Source organism: Scyliorhinus canicula, chromosome 12 (genome assembly GCF_902713615.1).
Source record: "Scyliorhinus canicula chromosome 12, sScyCan1.1, whole genome shotgun sequence".
NCBI lineage: Eukaryota > Metazoa > Chordata > Chondrichthyes > Carcharhiniformes > Scyliorhinidae > Scyliorhinus > Scyliorhinus canicula.
Genome location: NC_052157.1, coordinates 22,962,209 through 22,983,593, shown reverse-complemented (window position 1 = coordinate 22,983,593; position 21,385 = coordinate 22,962,209). Strand labels below are relative to the sequence as shown.

At 45.6% G+C, this 21,385-nt stretch overlaps 1 protein-coding gene across 2 annotated transcripts in view; it reads right to left on the bottom strand.

The window, feature by feature from the left end:
• dmxl2 (Dmx-like 2) overlaps positions 1-21,385 on the bottom strand; it is a 220,418-nt gene that overhangs the window by 97,004 nt on the left and 102,029 nt on the right. For both annotated transcript variants that reach the window (XM_038813520.1, XM_038813521.1), the window contains exons 15-19: positions 18,845-18,962; positions 18,197-18,313; positions 10,838-11,047; positions 4,265-5,953; positions 2,896-3,006 (exon numbers count right to left, since the gene is read on the bottom strand). In XM_038813520.1, coding sequence (XP_038669448.1) covers positions 2,896-3,006; positions 4,265-5,953; positions 10,838-11,047; positions 18,197-18,313; positions 18,845-18,962 — 2,245 coding nt within the window. The remainder of the gene's footprint in view (positions 1-2,895; positions 3,007-4,264; positions 5,954-10,837; positions 11,048-18,196; positions 18,314-18,844; positions 18,963-21,385) is intronic.

The following is a 21,385-nucleotide window of genomic DNA, read 5'->3' as shown; positions in this document are numbered from 1 at the left end:
CAACTAGAACTTGAGTATTTTATATTAGACAAAACATTTTAAATTACTGTTTCAAAATTTTTCATTTTGTAGCTTCTCAACTGCAAACAGCATTTTCCTGCTGCCAGATAACAAGAGATGGCACGTGTCACTGTCATCATAGCTTCCCAGCTGAAAAATGAAGTTCACTTCAAAGAACAAAGAAAATTACAGCACAGGAACAGGCCCTTCGGCCCTCCCAGCCTGTGCCGATCCAGATCCTTTATCTAAACCTGTCTCCTATTTTCCAAGGTCTACTTCTCTCTGTTCCCCACCCGTTCATATACCTGTCCAGGTGCATCTTAAATGATGCTATCGTACCCGCTGGTAAAGCGTTCCAGGCACCCACCACCCTCTGCGTAAAAAACTTTCCACGCACATCTCCCTTAAACTTTTCACCTCTCACCTTGAAATCGTGACCCCTTGTAACTGACACCCCCAATCTTGGAAAAAGCTTGTTGCTATCCACCCTGTCCATACCTCTCATAATTTTGTAGACCTCAATCAGATCCCCCCTCAACCTCCGTCTTTCCAACGAAAACAATCCTAATCTATTCAACCTTCCTTCATAGCTAGCACCCTCCATACCAGGCAACATCCTGGTGAACCTCCTCTGCACCCTCTCCAAGGCATCCACATCCTTCTGGTAATGTGGCGACCAGAACTGCACGCAGTATTCCAAATGTGGCCGACCCAAAGTCCTATACAACTGTAACATGACCTGCCAACTCTTGTACTCAATACCCCATCCGATGAAGGCAAGCATGCTGTATGCCTTCTTGACCACTCTATCAACCTGCGTTGCCACCTTCAGGGTACAATGGACCTGAACTCCCAGATCTCTCTGTACATCAATTTTCCCCAAGACCCTTCCATTGACCATATAGTCCGCTCTTGAATTTGATCTTCCAAAATGCATCACCTCGCATTTGCCTGGATTGAACTCCATCTGCCATTTCTCTGCCCAACTTTCCAATCTATCTATATTTTGTTGTATTCTCTGACAGTCCTCCTCGCTATCTGCAACTCCACCAATCTTAGTATCATCTGCAAACTTGCTAATCAGACCACCTACACCTTCCTCCAGGTCATTTATGTAGATCACAAACAACAGTGGTCCGAGCACGGATCCCTGTGGAACACCATTAGTCACCCGTCTCCATTTTGAGCACTCCCTTCCACCACTACTCTCTGTCTCCTGTTGCCCAGCCAGTTCTTTATCCATCTAGTTAGTATACCCTGAACCCCATACGACTTCACTTTTTCCATCAACCTGCCATGGGAAACCTTATCAAACGCCTTACTAAAGTCCATGTATACGACATCTACAGCCCTTCCCTCATCAATTAACTTTGTCACTTGCTCAAAGAATTCTATTAGGTTTGTAAAACATGACCTTCCCTGCACAAAACCATGCTGCCTAACACTGATAAGTCTATTTTCTTCCAGATGTGAATAGATCCTATCCCTCAGTATCTTCTCCAACAGTTTGCCTACCACTGATGTCAAGCTCACAGGTATATAATTCCCTGGATTATCCCTGCTACCCTTCTTACACAAAGTGACAACATTAGCAATTCTCCAGTCCTCCGGGTCCTCACCCGTGCTTAAGGATGCTGCAAATATATCTGTTAAGGCCCCAGCTATTTCGACCCTCGCTTCCCTCAGTAACCTGGGATAGATCCCATCCGGTCCTGGGGACTTGTCCACCTTAATGTCTTTTAGAATACCCAAAACTTCCCCCTTCCGGATGACAACTTGACCGAGAGTATTTAAACATCCATCCCTAGCCTCAACATCCGTCTTGTCCCTCTCCTTTGTGAATACCGATGCAAAGTACTCATTAAGAATCTCACCCATTTCCTCTCAGTCCACGCATAAATTCCCTCTTTTGTCTTTAAGTGGGCCAATCCTTTCTCTAGTTACCCTCTTGCTCCTTACATACGAATACAATGCTTTGGGATTTTCCTTAACCCTGTTAGCCAAAGATATTTCATGACCCCTTTTAGCCCTCTTTATTGCGCGTTTGAGATTCGTCCTACTTTCCCGATATTCCTCCAAAGCTTCATCAGTTTTGAGTTGCCTCGATCCTATGTATGCTTCCTTTTTCATTTTAGCTAATCTCACAATTTCACCCGTCATCCATGGTTCCCTAATCTTGCCATTTCTATCTTTCATTTTCACAGGAACATGTCTGTCCTGCACTCTAATCAACCTTTCCTTAAAAGACTTCCACATTTCAAATGTGGATTTACCCTTAAACAGCTGCTCCCAATCCACATTCCCTAGCTCCTGCCGAATTTTTTCCTTTGTGCAGTTAAGTGGGGCAACAGCAACTTACTTCTCAGTAATGCTGATTATGTCCACAAAATGGACACAGAATGAATATTGTGCAAGACGAAAATAAAAAGTGAGAATAAGGGGGGACAAATGTACAACAGAGATTTGTAAAGGCAAGGAGGGGTGGGGGAGATACAAGTAGTGAGATAATTTAGAGGGCAGGGGCAAGATGGCTGAAGGAGTAGAACCAGAGGGTGTTGGGGACCACAACGCTGAGATCATGTGGTTTCAGAAGTCAAGGGAATTGTTGGTAACAAAGGGAATCTTGAAGTTTATTCAGTGGGATACAGGAAGCCAGTGGTGCTTTGTGAGAAGAGGGGCAATGGGGATATCAGCCTTTGGGCAGAAAGTAGATTTGAAACTTAACCTAGTGCTCAAGATTTCTTCTGAGACGGAATTTAAAAATAAATGACAGACCACATTACTAGTTTACCATCTGAAGACAATCTTAATTACATTATTTATGGAAGTTATATAAATAAGGAGAATAAAGTTCACTATTAAATTACCCAATGATACCTTGGCCAAATCTCATACCTTGATGTAAGAGTTGAAGTCTATAGACTGGAGGCAGAGATGTCAGGAGACATGTATGCAAGCGCATGGCAAGCAAATAACGTAAACCACATTCATCTAGTGTCTCACCGCCTACAAAAAAGGACAAATGAAAAATATTCAATCAGATTTTACATCAGTTGCTAATAAACAGGACAAACCAACAGATGCTTACCCTGAAGTTTTACTCTGTCTTATTACATTAGCTTTCGCTTAATTTACTCTTTGCATCAGAATTATAGTAAATATTTGTTTCAGAAATATGCCTACAAATGTGTGATTAATGTTAATGTAACTTCATCTATGTACAGGTGTTTAAATGTTAATACAATTTCATCCATGTTAATAATTGTACTATTTAGAGATAATTCTATTCTTTGCATGCAGGTAAGATGATTAAAATTAATGTTGCTGTCAACATTACAAGTATATAACATAATTATATTCAAGGTTAAGAGAGGAGGAATTGTACACAGCACACTGAAGTGTCGCAAGGTGGGAGAGAAACGCAACTCAGATATTGAGGACAATGGGTGCGATTCTCTGACCCCACGCCAGGTGGGAGAATCGCGGGAGTGCCGGGCGAATCATGCCACGCTGCCCTGGCACCCCCACGCGATTCTCCCACCCCCCGCCCCGCCAAAATGGCGTGTCGCGTTTTGCGACAGGCCGCTCGAAGAATCGCCGCTCCGGTCGAGCGGCGATTCTCCGGCCCGGATGGGCCGAGCGGCCTGCCGAATCAGACCGGTTCACGCTGGCGCCAACCACACCTGGTCGCTGCTGGCGTGAACATCGCGCGACCACTGCGTGTGGGGCCTGTGGGGGGTGGAGGGAGGATCGAGCAACAGGGGAGTGCTCAGGAGGGGTCTGGCCCGCACTCTTTTCCCTCCGCCGCCCCGCAAGATCAATCCGCCATGTCTTGCGGGGCAGCGGAGGGAAAGACGGCGACCGCGCATGCCGCGGGTTGGCGCCGGCCAACCTGCGAATGCGCGGGTGACGTCATTTAGGTGCCGCCGGCCACGTCATTCAGCCCGCGCTGCTTTGACGGAAGCGTCAAAGCCCAGCGCGCGAGATTGACGCGCCGCCGCTCCTAGCCACCGGGGGGAGAGGGGGGAGAATAGGGAGCGAGGAGCGGCCTCCAACGCTGGAGTGAAACACTCCGGGTTTCACTCCGGCGTCGGCACTTTGTCTCCCTTTCGGAGAATTGCGCCCAATATGGTGCTTACAAAGTCAAATAATATGTAAAATCCCTCTTCCATTACATGGTACAATTACTTTGGGTTGTGCTAATACTATTCATAAACCATATCTTGCTTTAGAAAATAATTTAACAACATTATTATATACATACCAGAATAGTTCTTGTCTCTATTTTCATCAACTTCTGTGCTTGTGGTAGCTACTGTGTCAGCCAAAGCTACAAGGAACATTTGTTCTAGTCGTGTAAGCCCTGGCAAACTCGAGTGCATCAGGTGACTGGAAAGGACACGGGCATGTTCTGGCCCAAAGTATGTTGGTCCATATTGTGACAAATTTATGACTTTTGATCTAGATTCCTTCTTTTCGATTACAAAGTCAACAAAATCATCTGTGGTTACACTTGGAGACTGAAACAAATCAGCATACTGATCATCCGTCTCCTTTTTACTTCGGGTTCGTGAACCTTTGATTACCTTCGGGGCTTCTTCAACAATTTTGTAGGATGCATCCTGATCTGCAGATAGCAATGCGTAAAGTGGCAGTGGTGGAATTGAGTCTATCTCAGTATAATCGCGTGTGCCTTCTCTTCCTGCTATAATTGTATCCTTTCCTGTACTTCCACTTACGCTGATGGTTCGAGAAAGGTGACGTCTAGGCCCTCCTCCCTCTCCTGGGTCTTTATCCCGAAAAACTGCAACTTCGCCAGCAATACATTTAACTAAATGTGAAAGAATTGCTTTAGCTCTGCGCACCTTGCCCAAATCCATGAGCTCCAAAAGCTGAGTGGGGTGATATTGGGGAAGAGTCGGAGAAAGAATGTGAGCAGCTTCAAACAATCCACCATCTTGAACCATTCCGGGGACTCCAAATACATCGTCGACACCAGTTGTTGCATCAGCAACACTGTGTCGCTTTGAAAAAACTTTAGTCTCAAATGGGGAAGCATCAGCTAAATCTTCAAAAGATGACAAGCTGCCACCATCAGTGTCATTTAATGGTTTTGTAGAACGTTTCCACTGTGCATACACATGCATTTCACAGTCCATCCCAATTACCAGGATGCCATCTCTTACCCAGGAGAGGGAAACTGGAAGTGAAGGGGTTCCATCCACTGAAGACACCAAATCCACACATCTCAACAATACCCATTTTGATTTTGTTCCTTGTTTAATGCTTCCCCCTAGTGGCAAAGTAATAACTGCCAGCCCATCTCTGCTACTAGCTTGTTCAGTTACAATCCCGGACAGTCTTCCATACATGAGAATTTTGGAACCGACTCCCACTGTAAGAACGTGAGAGCCATCTTCTTTTGATACCCAGTCCAAATGTATTAAATGTTTTATGTTCGATGTCATGTGGTTGCCTTTGAGATAAAGGTCTGATTTATTATACACAAATAAATTGCTATCCACACTAACCCGAGAGTCCAGGACACCTCCAACCTTTCCTATACCATCTAAATGAACTGTCTGTTCCAACACCCACTCTGATCCTCCAGTAGATTCACACTCAAATATGGAGACATGCATTGTGAACTCTTTTGATGTAATGCCATTGGGCTGTACAGGCTCTTTATAGGCTACAGCCAACCGTCCAGTGTATGAACAGCTCACGGCCACTGGTCGCCCAGTAACACTCACGGCACTGTTACTGTGTTCTCCTTCCTCATTCATCAAAGGCCAAGTTTCCCATTGATAAGCATGTACTTTCTCAAGATTTTCAGAGTTTGAATTGTTATCCACAGTACATCGCCAAAATCTCACTTTACCATCAGAGCATGATGTCACTATTAAATAAGGTGCGAGGCATACTGGGTAGATTGAAGATGAACTCAAGTGACCTAAAAGAAAAGAAAACTATTATAACAGCAAAACATTGGAAGTTTAATTTGTAACAGCAAAATCTCTTCCTGATCTGGGAATAGCATGTTTATCACAGACAAGGTGGTTCGGGTCTCAGTGTGCCCTGGTTAAAAAGTGTACAGTCAGAGGTGCTCCTGAACTATTTAATCATTCTTGCTAGGTGGTCCAGGTGTATGGCTCTTCATTTTATCTACTTGTAACAACTGATATTAGTATAGTTTAAGTTTTGAAAAGGTCAATGAAACCATTTTGTGTGCATACACACTACATATTTTAACCACTGAACAGCTAACGTAAAAGTCAAAATCGAAACAAAAACTGCTGGTGATACTCAGCAGATCTGGAAGCATCCGTATAGAGAGAAACAGAGTTGATGTTTTAGGTTGATGACTTTTCATCAGTACTGAAAAACTTAAGGATCAACCTGTTTTTTTCAATAAAAAGTACAGAAGCAGGGAATACTCGGGGGGGGGGGGGGGGGGGGGGGGGAGGAGATGAAAAAACAAAAGGGACTGTGATCGGGTGGGAGGCAGGAGAGATTAAATGACAAAACAGTTGATAGTGCAGGACAATAGGAGATGGTAATAGTAGGTCAAGGAAGAAAAAAGTAGGACACAGCAGCAGCAGGCCATTCAGTCCTTTGAACCTGCTCTGCCATTTGATAAGATCATGGCTGATCTGATTGTGGTCTCAACTCCGCTTTCCTCTCTACCCCACATAACCCTCGGCTCTCTTGTCAATCAAAAACCTATACAACTCAGCCAGAATAAATTCAATGGACCAGCCTCCACTGCTTTCTGGAGACGCATCATAGGCTGGCCACCCGCGATGCTCCACCTCCGGTTGGCCCGAGGTCCAGACGGCGCGGGCCTCATGTGGTCCTGCGGTCATGAGCCGGCATGCCAGCTGCGGACAGTGTCCAGCGCCGCCACACAAGGACGAAGTTAGTGCCGCTGACCGGAGAGCTTTTGCTAGGGCGAGTGGTGGGAGGTGGCCAGGATGCGGGCTGTGGGGTCGGGGTTGGAGGGTGCGCGGTCCATGTTTTCCAGCACAACTGATGCAGGTGTGCGTGGCTGCAGCTTGTTGTGCGGTCCAGGACCCAGCGATTCTCTGGTTGCTTTTGGCATGTTCCACAGATGTTCCAAGCGGCGCCGTTACTAGCCCTCACTGGGACTGGAATTGGAGAGTGTTTCACACCGATTTTCCCGTCTTTGACACTACGGATTCTCTGATGGCACCGGCACCTAGCCCAGCCCAAGATCTTCAGAGGTAGTATTGCAGCAGATGGACGCAGGACAGACGTTTACGATCAGGGGACACGGTATCTGTCTGGAAATTCAGAGACAGTGCCCGGTGGATACCAGGGACCTTGGTGGAATGGACTGGACCAGTATCATACATGGAGGAAACATGCCAGTGGATGGGGCGAAAGCATGTTCCGGAGCAGGAGTCAGCATCAGGATTAGCTCTGTCGGATGAGCTGGTTCGTTGTCCCGACCTCAAGGGCCAACATCCCCAAGAGGCCCAGACACATACACACGAGGTGGAAGACTCAGGGTCTGACATGACAGCTCAAGTGTCCATGGTTTCGGACGACAGCCTTGCCAGGGAACAGTCACCGACAGCACACCCCCGATGATCGGCACGGAAGCGATGATCCCCAACATGTTATGAGTTCCACATTCTAAACACTATAGGAAAGCAGTTTTTCCTAAATTACCTACTGGATCTGTTAGTGACTATTTTGTATTAATGGCCCCCAACTTTGGTCTCTCCCACAAATAGAAAACCTTCTCCACAGTTACCCTACCAAATCCCTTTTTTATCTTAAAGATTGCGAATAAGTCACCCCTCAAGTCTCTTTTCCAGTGAAAAGAGCCTCACCCAATTCTATCTTTCATGATAGATTTAGGTGCAATTTAACGGAAAGGTTTCAAAGTGTAATTTGAGGCGGGTTTGGCTGGGCGTTTTTCCTGGCTCTGTCGGCGGGTTCCCCACCATTATCTAACAACACTTAACTCAGTTTTTTTGGTCCCGGGGAGTTTCTCTCTGGGCTAGCTTGCACTTAGAATTGTTTTCAATCACTGGAGAGCTGAACCCGCTGGCTAGACTGGCAACTCAAGAGATCAGGCCACTATTTGGAAAGGGTGCCCCGATCTCCAAGTGAGCTTCAGGGTCCCCCATACCCCTCATCCATGCGCAATGTCGACTCCACACACACGGGCATTGTCCTCTCCCCTCCCACCAAGTGAGGACACTCCACTATGGGGTCATTAAGATCCCCCTCCACCTTTCAGGCTTCCCACGCCCCCTTATGGTCCCCCTCCCTTTCAGGACACCAACCCTTTACTCCCCTCCCAACATTCCAGAGGCCCCTTCATACCCGCCTCATTCATCCATTCTTGGACATGGCCCCCTCAGGCCCTGACCCTTGGCAGTGCAACCCTGGTACAGCTCTGCCAGCATCACCGGGCATCTTGGTAGTGCCAAGACAGCAATGCCAAGGTTCCAGGGAAATCCAGGGTGCAACCCTGCCCAGTCCCTGACCACCCAGGAGCATCCATTAGCCTGGGAGACAGCCCCAGGCACTTTTCTGCTGGTCTACATTTGTGCGAACCAGTGTTAAATCGGCGCCCAGCTGGGATGTCCTTGGGGATGCCGATAGATGCTGGGAGCCAGCTTCATCTGGCGTCAGCATGGTTGAGTGGCCCACTTAACCGTGGGAGACTGGGTCTCCCCCGTTGAGGATCCTGGGGGAGACCTCTCCCTGTATTTACCAGCTACGTCTCGCTCCAATTCCGGTGGTACGTGGCCGGTAAATCGTGTCAATAGACTTTGATTCTCCATTCTTTCATGCTGACGGCATTCTCCATTCCCGCTGCAGTGAATGGAGATTTGCTGAGCGCCAAATTCTCCATCCTCGCTGGCAGCAGTAGTGAGGCGGACTCACAATGGAGAAACCCGCCCATAACCTCTTGGCTCTGGTTATCATTCTTGCAAACCATTTTTACTTCTTCTTCAGTACACATACATGTTTTTTTTTAGTACATTAGAGCCCAGAACTCTGCATGCACTTTTCAGGTAATGTTTGAAACAATAATAAATGTAGTTAATGTTAAGACATAAAACTTCCTCTACTTTTAAAAAATAAATTTAGAGTACCCAATTCATTTTTTCCAATTAAGGGGCAATTTAGCGTGGCCAATCCACCTACCCTGCACATTTTTGAGTTGTGGGGGCGAAACCCATGCAAACACAGGGAGAATGTGCAAACTCCACACGAACAGTGACCCAGAGCCGGGATCGAACCTGGGACCTCGGCACCTTCAGGCAGCAATGCTAACCACTGCGCCACCAGGAATTATCTCTACACAAGCATGTGATCAAGCAGCACTTCAATTACCTCCTCATTTCATACCAATTTCCATCATACATTTCTGTCACAATTACACTTACTTAACCTCTGATTGAGTGTCCATGCTTGGTCTCCAAGGTCCGTAGAATTGAGACCCTATACACAGATGACTGTGTGGCAAGATTTAACTCCAACTCAATCAATAAGTTTGCGGATGATACAACTGTGGTGGGTTGTATCTCAAACAACGATGAATCAGACTATAGGAGGGAGATAAATTCTTGGTTGCATGGTGACCGAAAACAACCTCTCTCTAAATGTTGGAAAGACCAAGGAACTGATCATCAACTTCAGAAACCCATCTGCATCAATGGCTCCGAAGTGGAGATGGTCGATAGCTTCAAGTTCCTGGGGGGTCACCATCACCAACAGTCTGTCCTGGTCCACTCACGTTGATGCAGTCAAGAAAGTCCAACAACGTCTCTACTTCCTACGGAAGCTGAAGAAATTTGGCATGTCTGCTTCGACTCTCACAAACTTCTATAGATGTGCGATGGAGAGCATCCTATCCAGCTGCATCACAGCTTGGTATGGCAACTGCTTGGCCCAAGATCGCAATAAACTACCAAGTGTTGTGAACTCAGCCAAACGCATCATACAAGCTTGCCACCCCAGGTTGATTCTGTATACACCTCCCGCTGCCTCAGGAAGGCAGACAGCATTATCAGAGATCCCTCCCACCCAGGCATTGCCTTCTTCCAGACCCTTCCATCAGGCAGAAGGTACAGAAGTCTGAAGACCCGCATATCCAGATATAGGAACAGCTTCTTCCCCACAGTTACAAGACTCCTCAACGACTCCCTCTCGGACTGATCTGTTCCCTGCAAGAACACTATTCACGATGCCCTATGCCACTCTTGCTCATGTATTTGTTTTGTTTGGCTCCTTATTCCACACTGTAACCAATCACTGTTTGTCGATGTACCATTTGTCAATATTCTCTGTTGATTATTCTTTTGTCTACTATGTATGTACTGTGTACGTTCGCTCGGCCGCAGAAAAAATACTTTTCACTGTACTTCGGTACATGTGACAATAAATCAAATCAGACTTACTTACACTCCGATACTTCCAAGTTGCATCTTCAAGATAGATAATGCTGATACTCCCCACACCATCACCGCCACTCAGCTTGGATATTCTACAATTTGCTACTTTGTCCCTCCTCATTGCAACTTCCTCAATGCAGGTTTGGCTGGGCGTTTTTCCCTCCGTGCTTATTGGATCTTTCAACACCTGGCCCAACTCTCAAAACTAAACCAAAGGCAACCCGACCACCACCCATGTCAACCGCATCCAACCCAAACCAGCATCATGCTTTCACGACCTCCTTCTGTACTGCTAAAATCTGTGTCCAGGATGTTAAAAGTGATATTGAACATGCATGCAGACTTGTAGATTATTGGGAAGTAAAAGAGTTTCTGAATATTAAATACCAGAAAGTTACCTGCAGAAGGAGTTGCTCGGATTACTTCCACTCCCTCGGGTACATTTAATTTCTGACTGTAGACTAATTCAGAGCTAAGTATCAACTTGCTAGCAGTCTGAAGATTAGCAACTGATGCAGATCGTGGAAGAGGACTTAAAACAGAAGCATTTGGAGATAGGCTGACGATCTTTTCTTCTGGTACAGATATCTGATTATCTGATGTACTCACTTGCATCATATTAGTTTGGTTGCGATGAGAAAGAAAAAAGATACAAAAATTTAAAAATGTAACTTTGAACTTAAAAAAAAAACAATCAGAGATTCTCCCTCCACAACCCATCATCAGTGGGGACAAATGCACCACACTGTCTGGTACAAAAACACACAGTCAAAGATGTCTCAGGCTCAATTGCGAGTCTGTGCTGAAGAATCTAATCTCAGCCAGGACAATGTTTGGGACATCAACTGGCCTCAGCATTCCATTGTTGCCAAGGTGGGTGGAGATGGGAAATAGTAGCTAGGTCTCTAATAATCCTGCTGGAAAGTACATTCGGATGCCATCAGGCAAGGACAAGATTCTGTTGGTTGTGATGCCTCAGATGATAAAGTAACAGATGGCATTTACTATCTGTACCACTTGAGAAATTTACCAAAAATTTTTTTACCATAAGTGGAATTGTACCCATGAATTATCAAAATAAGAGAGGGAATGCAAAATAATAAAAGTAGTGAATAAGAATTTCTATAAACATTTCTTGTAACGGAAAGGATCATTAGCTTGCAGAATCTTCAAGAAGTTTATTTTTACAATTATATACATATAATTATAAAATAGAAAATGTATATTTTATAACATTCCTTGATGTATATAAACCCACATTTAAACCTTCCATCAAGGGATTTTAAAACAGATCAAACTGAACCCAGGTAAATTGATATATACTTGATAATGCCTAAAATTGAATCATAATTTAATATTCGAACCAAGATAGCATTATATGAAAATATTCTGGGATGATCAATGGACTCCATATCCAAAGTTAAGAATTTGGATTGCATAATCTTATGCACAAAGTGAATTTATCAAGTTCAGAAAGAATAGGATTTCAGCTAAAACACATGACAATACTGTTCAAAGGAAAAAGGTCCCTTAGCTTTTTGACTTCATCTCTCCAGAATACCAACTTGACTCGGTTACCATTACAACATCTGGTGTTTCTTTTTTTTTTTAAATTTAGTGTACCCAATCATTATTCCAATTAAGGGGCAATTTAGAGTGGCCAATCCACCTAGCTTGCACATTTTTGGGTTGTGGGGGCGAAACCCACGCAAACACGGGGAGAATGTGCAAACTCCACACGGACAGTGACCCAGAGCCGGGATCGAACCTGGGACCTCAGCGGCGTGAGGCCGCAGTGCTAACCCACTGCACCACCGTGCTGCCCCTATTTGGTGTTTCTTAAATAATAAATGTCCTAGCCTCACCCATAATGTCCGTTGACCATAATTTGTATATAGATCTCCCCTCCAACAATAGGTCAGAAGTAGGAATGTACACTAATGATTGCTGTGTTCAGAATGGACTGGGAGTAGGCACGTTTAGGTAAATCTGTGACAGAACAGTAGGACACATTCAAAAAGAAAATAGGGGGTGTACAGGGCCAACATGTTCCAATCAAGAAAAAGGGTGGAACCAACAAATCCAGTGAACCTTGGATATTGAGGTATATACAGCATTGGATAAAGAGGAAAAGGGAGGCATATGGCAGATAGAGGCCACAAATCAGCCAAAGCCTGAGTGGGAGATAAAATGTGCAGGAAGAACGTAAAGGGAAATTAGGAGAGTGAAAAGGAGACATGAAAGGATAAATTCTAAGTTGTTTTACATGTACGCTAAGGGTAAAAGGATAACTAGGAAAAGAGGAAAAATAGCAGGTAGTGCCTATTACAGGTTACAGTTATAATTTGTGTGTGGAGCCAGAGGACATAGGTTGAATTTCTAAATGAATACTTAACGTTGATGTTCACTAGTGAGAGGGACAATGTGGGTATAGAAATCAGGGAGAAGGATTGTGATCAAATTCAAGAAAGTAACATAGAGGGGAGGTTGTGAATGATCTGGAAGGCTTAAAAGTAGATAAATCTCCAGGGCCAGATGAAATGTAAGGCAGGATGTTGAGTGAGGCAAGGAGGGAAATAGCAGGTGTGCTGGCAATCATTTTCAATTCCTCTCTGGCCACAGGAGAGATGCCAGAGGACTGGAGGATAGCCAATATGCTACCATTATTCAAGAAGGGAGAAAGGGATAAACCAGGAAACTACAGGCCAGTCAGTCTAACTTCAGTGGTGGAAAAATTATGGAAAGCAATTCTGAGACATAGAATTGATCTCCATTTGGAGAGTCGGGGATTACACAAGAACAGTCAGCATGGCCTTATTAAGGCAAGGTCATGTCTGACCAACTTGACTGAATTTTTCAAAGATGACCAGGTGTGTCAATGAGGGCAATGCATTTGACAGTCTACTTGGACTTCAGAAAGGCCTTTGATAAGGTCCCACATGGGAGACTGAAAGCAAAGGTAAGCACCCATGGGAGCCAAGGAAACTTGGCAAGTCGGATCTAGAATTGCCTGGGTGGCAGGAAGCAGAGGGTGGTGGTCGAAGGGTATTTTTATGACTGGAAGCCTTTGTCTAGTTGGGTCCCACAGGGATCAGTGTTACGGCCTTTGCTGTTTCTGGTTCATAGAAATTATTTAGACATGAATGTAGGAGGGTTGATCAGTAAGTTCGATGATGATACAAAAATTGGGGGGTGGTAAATAGTGAATGGGGCATCCTTAGATTAAGGGAGGATATGGACAGGCTGGTCGGATGGGTTGATCAGTGGCAAATGGAATTCAATCCGGATAAAGCACTCGGGCAGGACAAACAAGGCAAGGGAATATATAGGAACAGGAGTAAGCCATTCAGCCCCTCGAGCCTGTCCCGTCATTTAATGAAATCATGACTGGTCTGTTGCCAACTCCTGGGTGGGGTTCTCTTTCCAAGGGCCGGTGCAGACTCGATGGGCCGAACGACCTCCTTCTGCACTCTAAATTTTATGATTCTATAATTTTAGAATCTCCAACCAGTGGAAATAGTTTATTTTTATCTACCCTGTCTTTCCCTGTTAACATCTTGAATAAATCAATTTCCTTGAATAAATCCATTTCCACATCTGTTACCTGAATGACTGTCAGTTACTAAGTGCTGAACTACGGAAATTTTAGCATTGAGAATTCACAATATTTAAATTTAGCAGCTTTATAGTCATTGGAGAGAGCAGACTTTAATTCAATTTGACAGAACATTTCCCTCCATTTGAGCTGGTGACGATATCTGCAGGGTGTGCAGAGAAGATTAACAATAATGATTCCAGGGATGAGGAGCTTCAGATGCGTAGCCAGACTGGAGAAGTTTGGACTGTTCTTCTTGGAGACAAGATTATAGAATCCACAGTGCAGAAGAAGGAGGCCACCCGGCCCATCGAGTCTGCACCGGCCCTTGGAAAGAGCACCCCACCCAAGCCCACACTTCCAACCCAACCCCGCAACCCCACCCAAACCCTTTTGGACACTAAGGGAATTTAGCATGGCCAATCCACCTAACCTGCACATCTTTGGACTGAGAGGAAACTGGAGCTTCTGGATGAAACCCACGCAGACATGGGGAGAACGTGCAGACTCCGCACAAGACAGTGACCCAAGCCGGGAATCAAACCTGGGACCCTGGAGCTGTGAAGCAACTATGCTAACCACTGTGCTACCGTGCTGCCCCATTAGAGGAGGTTTGATAGATATATTAAAAGCCTTGAGGGGCCTGGACTGGTAGATAGGGAGAAACTACACCCATTGATTAAAACAATATAGACAACCATAGGACACAGATTTAAGTAACTGGCAAAAGAAACAATGGTGACACGAGGAAACCTTTTTCACACAGCAAGGGAAGAGGATCTCTCATAGAATTCCAACAGTGCAGAAGGATGCCATTCGGCCAATTGAGTCTGCACCGATGAACAGCAGGACCCTGTGAAGTACCGAGGATCAGAGGGACCATAGCGTGCACGTATACAGGTCCCTTAAGGTAGCAGGGCAGGTGGATAAAACGGTTACACATGGTATACTTGCCTTTATTAGCCAAGGCATAAGAGTTTAAGAGCAGGGAGGTTATGCTGGAATTGTATAAAACATTGGTTAGGCCACAGCTAGAGTATTGTTTGCAGTTCTGGAATCCACATTATAGGAGGGATGTGTTAACACTGGCAAGGGTGCTGTGGAGATTTACCAGCATGTTGCCTGGACTGGAATGTTTAGTTATGAATAGAGATTGGATAGGCTCAGCTTGTTTTCCTTGGAGCAGAGCAGATTGAGGGGGACATGATTGAGATGTATAAAATTATGTGGGACATAGATGACAGGAATAAACCTTTTCCCTTGGTGGAGGGATCAATGACCAGGGGGGCATGGATTTAAGGTAAAGGAAAGGAGGTTTAGAGGGGATGTGAGGAAAAGATTTTTCACCCAGAGGGTTTTGGGAGTCTGGAACTAAATGCCCGAAAGAGTGGTGGAAACAGAGACCCTCGTAATATTTAAGAAGGACTATTATGTGTACTTGCCTATGGACTAAGTGCTAGATAATAGTTTGGTGGTTGTTTTTGACCGATGCAGACGCGATGGGCCATAGGACCTTTTCCGATGCTGTAGACCTGTATGAATCTATAATAATATTTTCAACTCATCAGATGCTGAAGCAGTCAGCGTCTGCATGCAGCAAGAACCAGACAACATTGAGATGATAACTGGAAGTAATATTTATGCCACATAAATGCCAGCAATGACCGTCCAACAAGACAGAATGTAACAATCGACTCTTGACATTCAACTGCACTGCATTGCTGAATGCCACACCATCAAAATCCTGAGGTGTTACCTTAAACCAGAAACTTAACAGCACCTGCCAAATAAATACTGTAGTTACAAGAGCAGGTCAGAGACTGGGAATTATGTGACAGATAGCTCAACTCCTAACTTACCAAAACCTGTCCACCACATACATGCAAGTCAGGAGTGAGGGCAGCACAGTGGTTAGCATTGGTGCCTCACAGCACCGAGGTCCCAGATTCGATCGTGGCTCTGGGTCACTGTCCATGTGGAGTTTGCACATTCTCCCCATGTTTGCGTGGGTTTCGCCCCCACAACCCAAAGATGTACAGGGTAGGTGGAGTGGCCACGCTAAATTGCCCCTTAATTGAACAAAATGAATTGGGTACTCTAGATTTATAAAAAAAATACTCTCCCCTTGCCTGGATGAGTAGAGTTTCAACAAAGCCACAACCTTTACCACAACATAGAACATACAGTGCAGAAGGAGACCATTCGGCCTATCGAGTCCTCACCGACCCATTTAAGCCCTCACTTCCACCCTATCCCCGTAACCCAATAACCCCTCCTAACTTTTTGGACACTAAGGGCAATTTAGCATAGTCAACCCACCTAACATGCACGCCTTTGGACTGTGAAAGGAAACCGGAGCACCCGGAGGTAACACACGCAGACACGGGGAGAACGTGCAGACTCCGCACTGACAGTGACCCAGCGGGGAATCGAACCTGTGACTCTGGTACTGTGAAGCCACAGTGCTAGCCACTTGTGCTACCGTGCTGCCCACTTAGAAGAGAAAGGACAATAAATGGATTGCTGCCACATTCTAGTTCCCCTTCGAGTCACACACAATCCTGCCTTGGAATTATATCATCATTCCTCCATAGCAACAGGGTTAAAATCAACGTTCAAAGAAAAGTACAGCACAGGAGCAGGCCCTTTGGCCCTCCAATCCTTTGCCGACGTCACGACGGCTCCAACACGTGCATGCGCGGTTTACGTCACGACGGCCGACAGCTCCAACCCGCACATGCGCGGTTGCCGTCTTCCCCTCCGCTACCCCGCAAGACGTGGCGGCTTGATCTTGCAGAGGGGAAAGAGTGCATCGCTTTGAGACGCCGGCCCGACGATCGGTGGGCACCGATCGCGGGCCAGTCCCCTCCCGAGCACGGCCGTGGTGCTCACTCCCCTCTCCACCCCCCACAAGCTTCAAACTAGCATTTGGTGCCCATATTCACGACGGCAACGACCAGGTGTGTTTGCCGCCGTCGTGAACCGGTCGGGAACGGCAGGCCGCTCGGCCCATCCGGGCCGGAGAATCGCCGGTCACCGTGAAAAACGGCGAGCGGCAATCCTTCCGAGCGGGGGGGTGGGAGAATCGCGGGGGGCGCCGGGGGGGGGGGGGGGGGGGGGGGGCGTGTCGTGAGTCGCCAGGCCCTCCCGCGATTCTCCCACCCGGCATGGGGAGCGGAGAATTCCGCCCTATATTCTATGTCCTGCCCCCTAAAAGCATTGTGAATGCACCTACACAACATGGACAGCAGCACTTCAAGGTGGCAGCCCCCTACCACCTTCTCAAGGGCAATAAATGTTGGCCTTGCCAGCGACACTCACATCCCATGAACTAATAAAAAACTTCTTGACCAGGATCTCTTTTCCTTTAAGAGGCGGGATTCTCCCGCAATCAGCGGGATGGCCCGACGCCAAGAACGGCGCGAACCACTCCGGTGTCGGGCCACCTGGAGGTTGCAGAATCCTCCTCGCTTCCGGAGGCTAGACCGGCGTCGGAGGGGTTGGCGCCGCGACAACCGGCGGCGAAGGGCAGCCATGATCCCGCGCATGCGCAGAACCGCCGCCGTGTTCCTGCGCATGCGCAGTGGGGTTCTTTTGAAGCCCTACAGAGGACGGCGCGGAGGGAAAGAGTGCCCCCACGGCACAGGCCTGCCGGCAGATCGGTAGGCCCGGGGGGGGGGGGGGGGGGGGGGGGGGGAGAGACACCCCCTGGGGCCGGATCCCCCACCCCTCCCACCGAGCACCCTGCTAGATGGCCGACAAGCCAGGTCCCGCCGTGGACCATGTCCATTTCACCCCGGCGGGACTGGCCAGGAAACGACGGTTGCCCGGCGCATCGGGGCCCGGAGAATTGCCGGGGGGGGGGGGGGGGCTGCCAACGGCCACCGACCGGCGCGGCATAAACCCTGCCCCCAAACCTGCAGCGGAGAATACTGCAGCCGGCGTTGGCGCGGGATTCACGCCCCCCCCCCCCCCTCCGGAGATTCTCCGACCCGGCTGGGGGGGGGGGGGGGGGGGGAGTCCGGAGAATCCCGCCCATGGTATCTCACATGAAAACTGAAGTTATGCAGCATAACCCTGCCAGTAATCATTTCATAGATAATTTGTTCGTCAATAAAGTGGTTAGTAAGCCAATTTCTGTACCAGACTTGCAAATACCTACCCAAACGAGGCTGTACAGATTTCAAATGGAGGTGCCACATGTGAAGAACAGATTGCCGCTGGTCTCTTTCTATCACCACAAGGTAGAACTTTTCAGAAAATGATGGTGCACGATATCCTTAAATGACAGAAAGTCCAAATAACTCAAAAAGCAACCAAAATTCCCACTGTAATCAAGGAGACTATTACAGTTAAATTCTCAGCCTGGCAATCATTTATGAAAATCCAGCTTTAAGTATAGAAAAACGACTGAAAACAAAAGAACATCCATTTTCAAAGTACATTATCATGTTCTCCATGTGTTCCAAAGTACATTGAAGTATAATGACTTAATTATGAAGGTAACATGGCAATCAATTGCATACAGCAAGATCCCACTACAGCAAATCTGTAATGCTCAGTTGATGGAGAACCACTGGGAAACGCCATGGTAAGATTTTCAGTCCTACCATAGGATAGTTTGCACCACTTAATTTATGTGTTTTTAACATAGCATCCAAACATTAGCATGTCATCAATGCAGTGTTCCCGCAACGCTGCACTGACGTGCCAATAGCGATCATAGGCTTAAATCCTCAAATGCGTCTGGAACACAATGACCTCAGATTTGGAGGCTACCAAACTCTCATGTTAAATTGAGTTTGCGTACCTTGGGCAGGTTGACCGAGAGAACATTCTTGCTCTTTATTCATTTCTTCTTTCTGAGGTTTATATCCCAAAATAAAATCTTCTTGAAACACATGAAGTAGTTGTGTGTTTGAGCCACACTGTACCAGAAATAAAGTAAGAAGTGCCGTTAGTCACATTCCTAAATAGTAAAATGATCACTGAAACTCTGAAGGTATTTGTAATTTTGTCTGTGTTTTTATTCTGCAGGTTGCAAAGGACTCATGTTAGCACCAATACAGTATGATACAGGGCTGTACCAAGTTACAATCCATGTTATGCTGTTGACTGTGGTGAAAGAGCCTGCTTACTCGGCAAGTCTGCTCTCCTCACATTGAAAGTCTAACATTTTAAATTTGATTTTGCACGGAAATGGAGTTGATTTTCATCCAGTATGAAACCCAGTCGGTAAGACTACTGCTTGGAGGTGATCTCATGCCTTTTGCTTTAATTGGGCTCCGGAGTAAGGTTAGCAATCTGATTTTGGGTTCTGCAAACATAATAACTATCCTTCAAAAGAAACTCATTGTGCTTTGGTTTGTCCAAGCAGTATGGTAGGGCACAAAATTACAAAATAAACATTGTATCAATGCAAAGCTGATTGTAAAATGGAATATTAAATTTGGATTTACAAATATACTGATATGACTATTAACTGCTGTTTTGAGTACAAAATTCACTTTTTGTTTTTAGATAGAAAAACTGAAGTTAGCAAAGAACACAAAGCAGCATGTCAAGACAAAGAAAACAAAAGACCAGCAAAATCTCTATCATCGTCTAACAATCTTGTGGGTATTGTATAGAAACTGATCAGTTTTACCTTTCATTTTGAAAATGAAATGAAATGAAAATCGCTTATTGTCACGAGTAGGTTTCAATGAAGTTACTGTGAAAAGCCCCTAGTCGCCACATTCTGGCGCCTGTCCGGGAGGCTGGTACGGGAATCGAACCGTGCTGCTGGCCTGCTTGGTCTGCTTTAAAAGCCAGCAATTTAGCCTTGTGAGCTAAACCAGCCCCTACGAAATGAAAATCGCTTATTGTCACAAGTAGGTTTCAATGAAGTTACTGTGAAAAGCCCCTAGTCGCCACATTCCGGCGCCTGTTCGGGGAGGCTGGTACAGGAATTGAACCGTGCTGCTGGCCTGCCATGGTCTGCTTTCAAAGCCAGCGATTTAGCTGTGTGCTAAACCAGCTCATTTTCATCTGCCAGAATCATGTTATGGTGTTTAGCAATGATCTAACCTAAAAGCATTTCTACTAAAAGTATCTGTAATAACATCTTCACTATTGCTTGCAGATCTAACTTCAACCACTGAAATCTAGAAATTTGACCATTATCTACTCATTGATTTCTTCGGCAAATGAGGAGAAACCTTTTCATGCAGAATGTGGTGGAGGCAGGATCGATCAAAGCATTCAAGAGGGAATTGGATTATTATCTGAAAAGGAGGAATTTGTAGGGTCACTGGGAAAAGGTGGGAAAACGGCACAAGGCAAATTGCTCCTTCACAGAGCCAGCACATTCAGTGGACCAAATGGCATCCACTGTGCTGCAGCTATTTCTATTTCTTGGCGACCAAAATTATTTTTACATGGTTGCATATTTGCTATTCTGATATTTCAGTCATTCCACAGGAATATGTATCCTACAATTCTATCTGAGATTTCTTTATTAATTATTATATGCTCCATTCCTTTCAGAATTTTAGAAGATATCAGAGCATTGAAGGGAATCCCTATAATAATAATCACTGTTATTCCATAGGCAAGTTATGAAAAACAAGCTCCACCAGATAAGGATAACAGATAAAGCTCTTCTCTGTGTGATGACGATACTAATGCAATAATCTCCAAGATCCACATCTTTTTAAGCCGATGAGATTATCAAAATTGCAATCATGTTGAAATCTTTGATTTATCCCTGCAGTCAGATGAAACATTCAGAGCAAAATGCTGCAAGTAAACAGAGCCATTCTATGCCTTGAGGTTTCCACACTGTTAACAGTGAGAATCTATACTCAGGTCCATCTTTGTGTAAGGTGAGACTACTAATAATTTATTTTAAAAATCATCTAGTTGTTTGGTAGTGCAGAATTTGAGTATTACTGAAAATCGCAATGGATCGTACCAAACAACATGTCTCTTCCGCTGTTCAAAACAGGCAGGTACAAACCATGCCCAACCAGCCCATGCTTACAAACTCTTTAATGATTCCGTGATTGAACAAGATTTGCTAAATAGTGTGCTAAGAATTATGCTGACAACCAATTTAAATAATCAGTCAGGCTCGCAATGCCGTGCATTTGCGTGAACTGAAAACTACATATATAAATACACAGGGCCCAGTTCTTTGCAGGCAGAAAGAACATGTACATATATTGTACCTGTTTCAGCTAAACAAACAACAGCCATTTGGTTGTTCATTCCTCAAGAAAATGCCTTGACCAATCAAAGTTAAGCTGCCTGGTTTAAATTTCAAACAATTTGGGCAGTTAACTGTCCGTCAACAGGTGCAACACCTCTA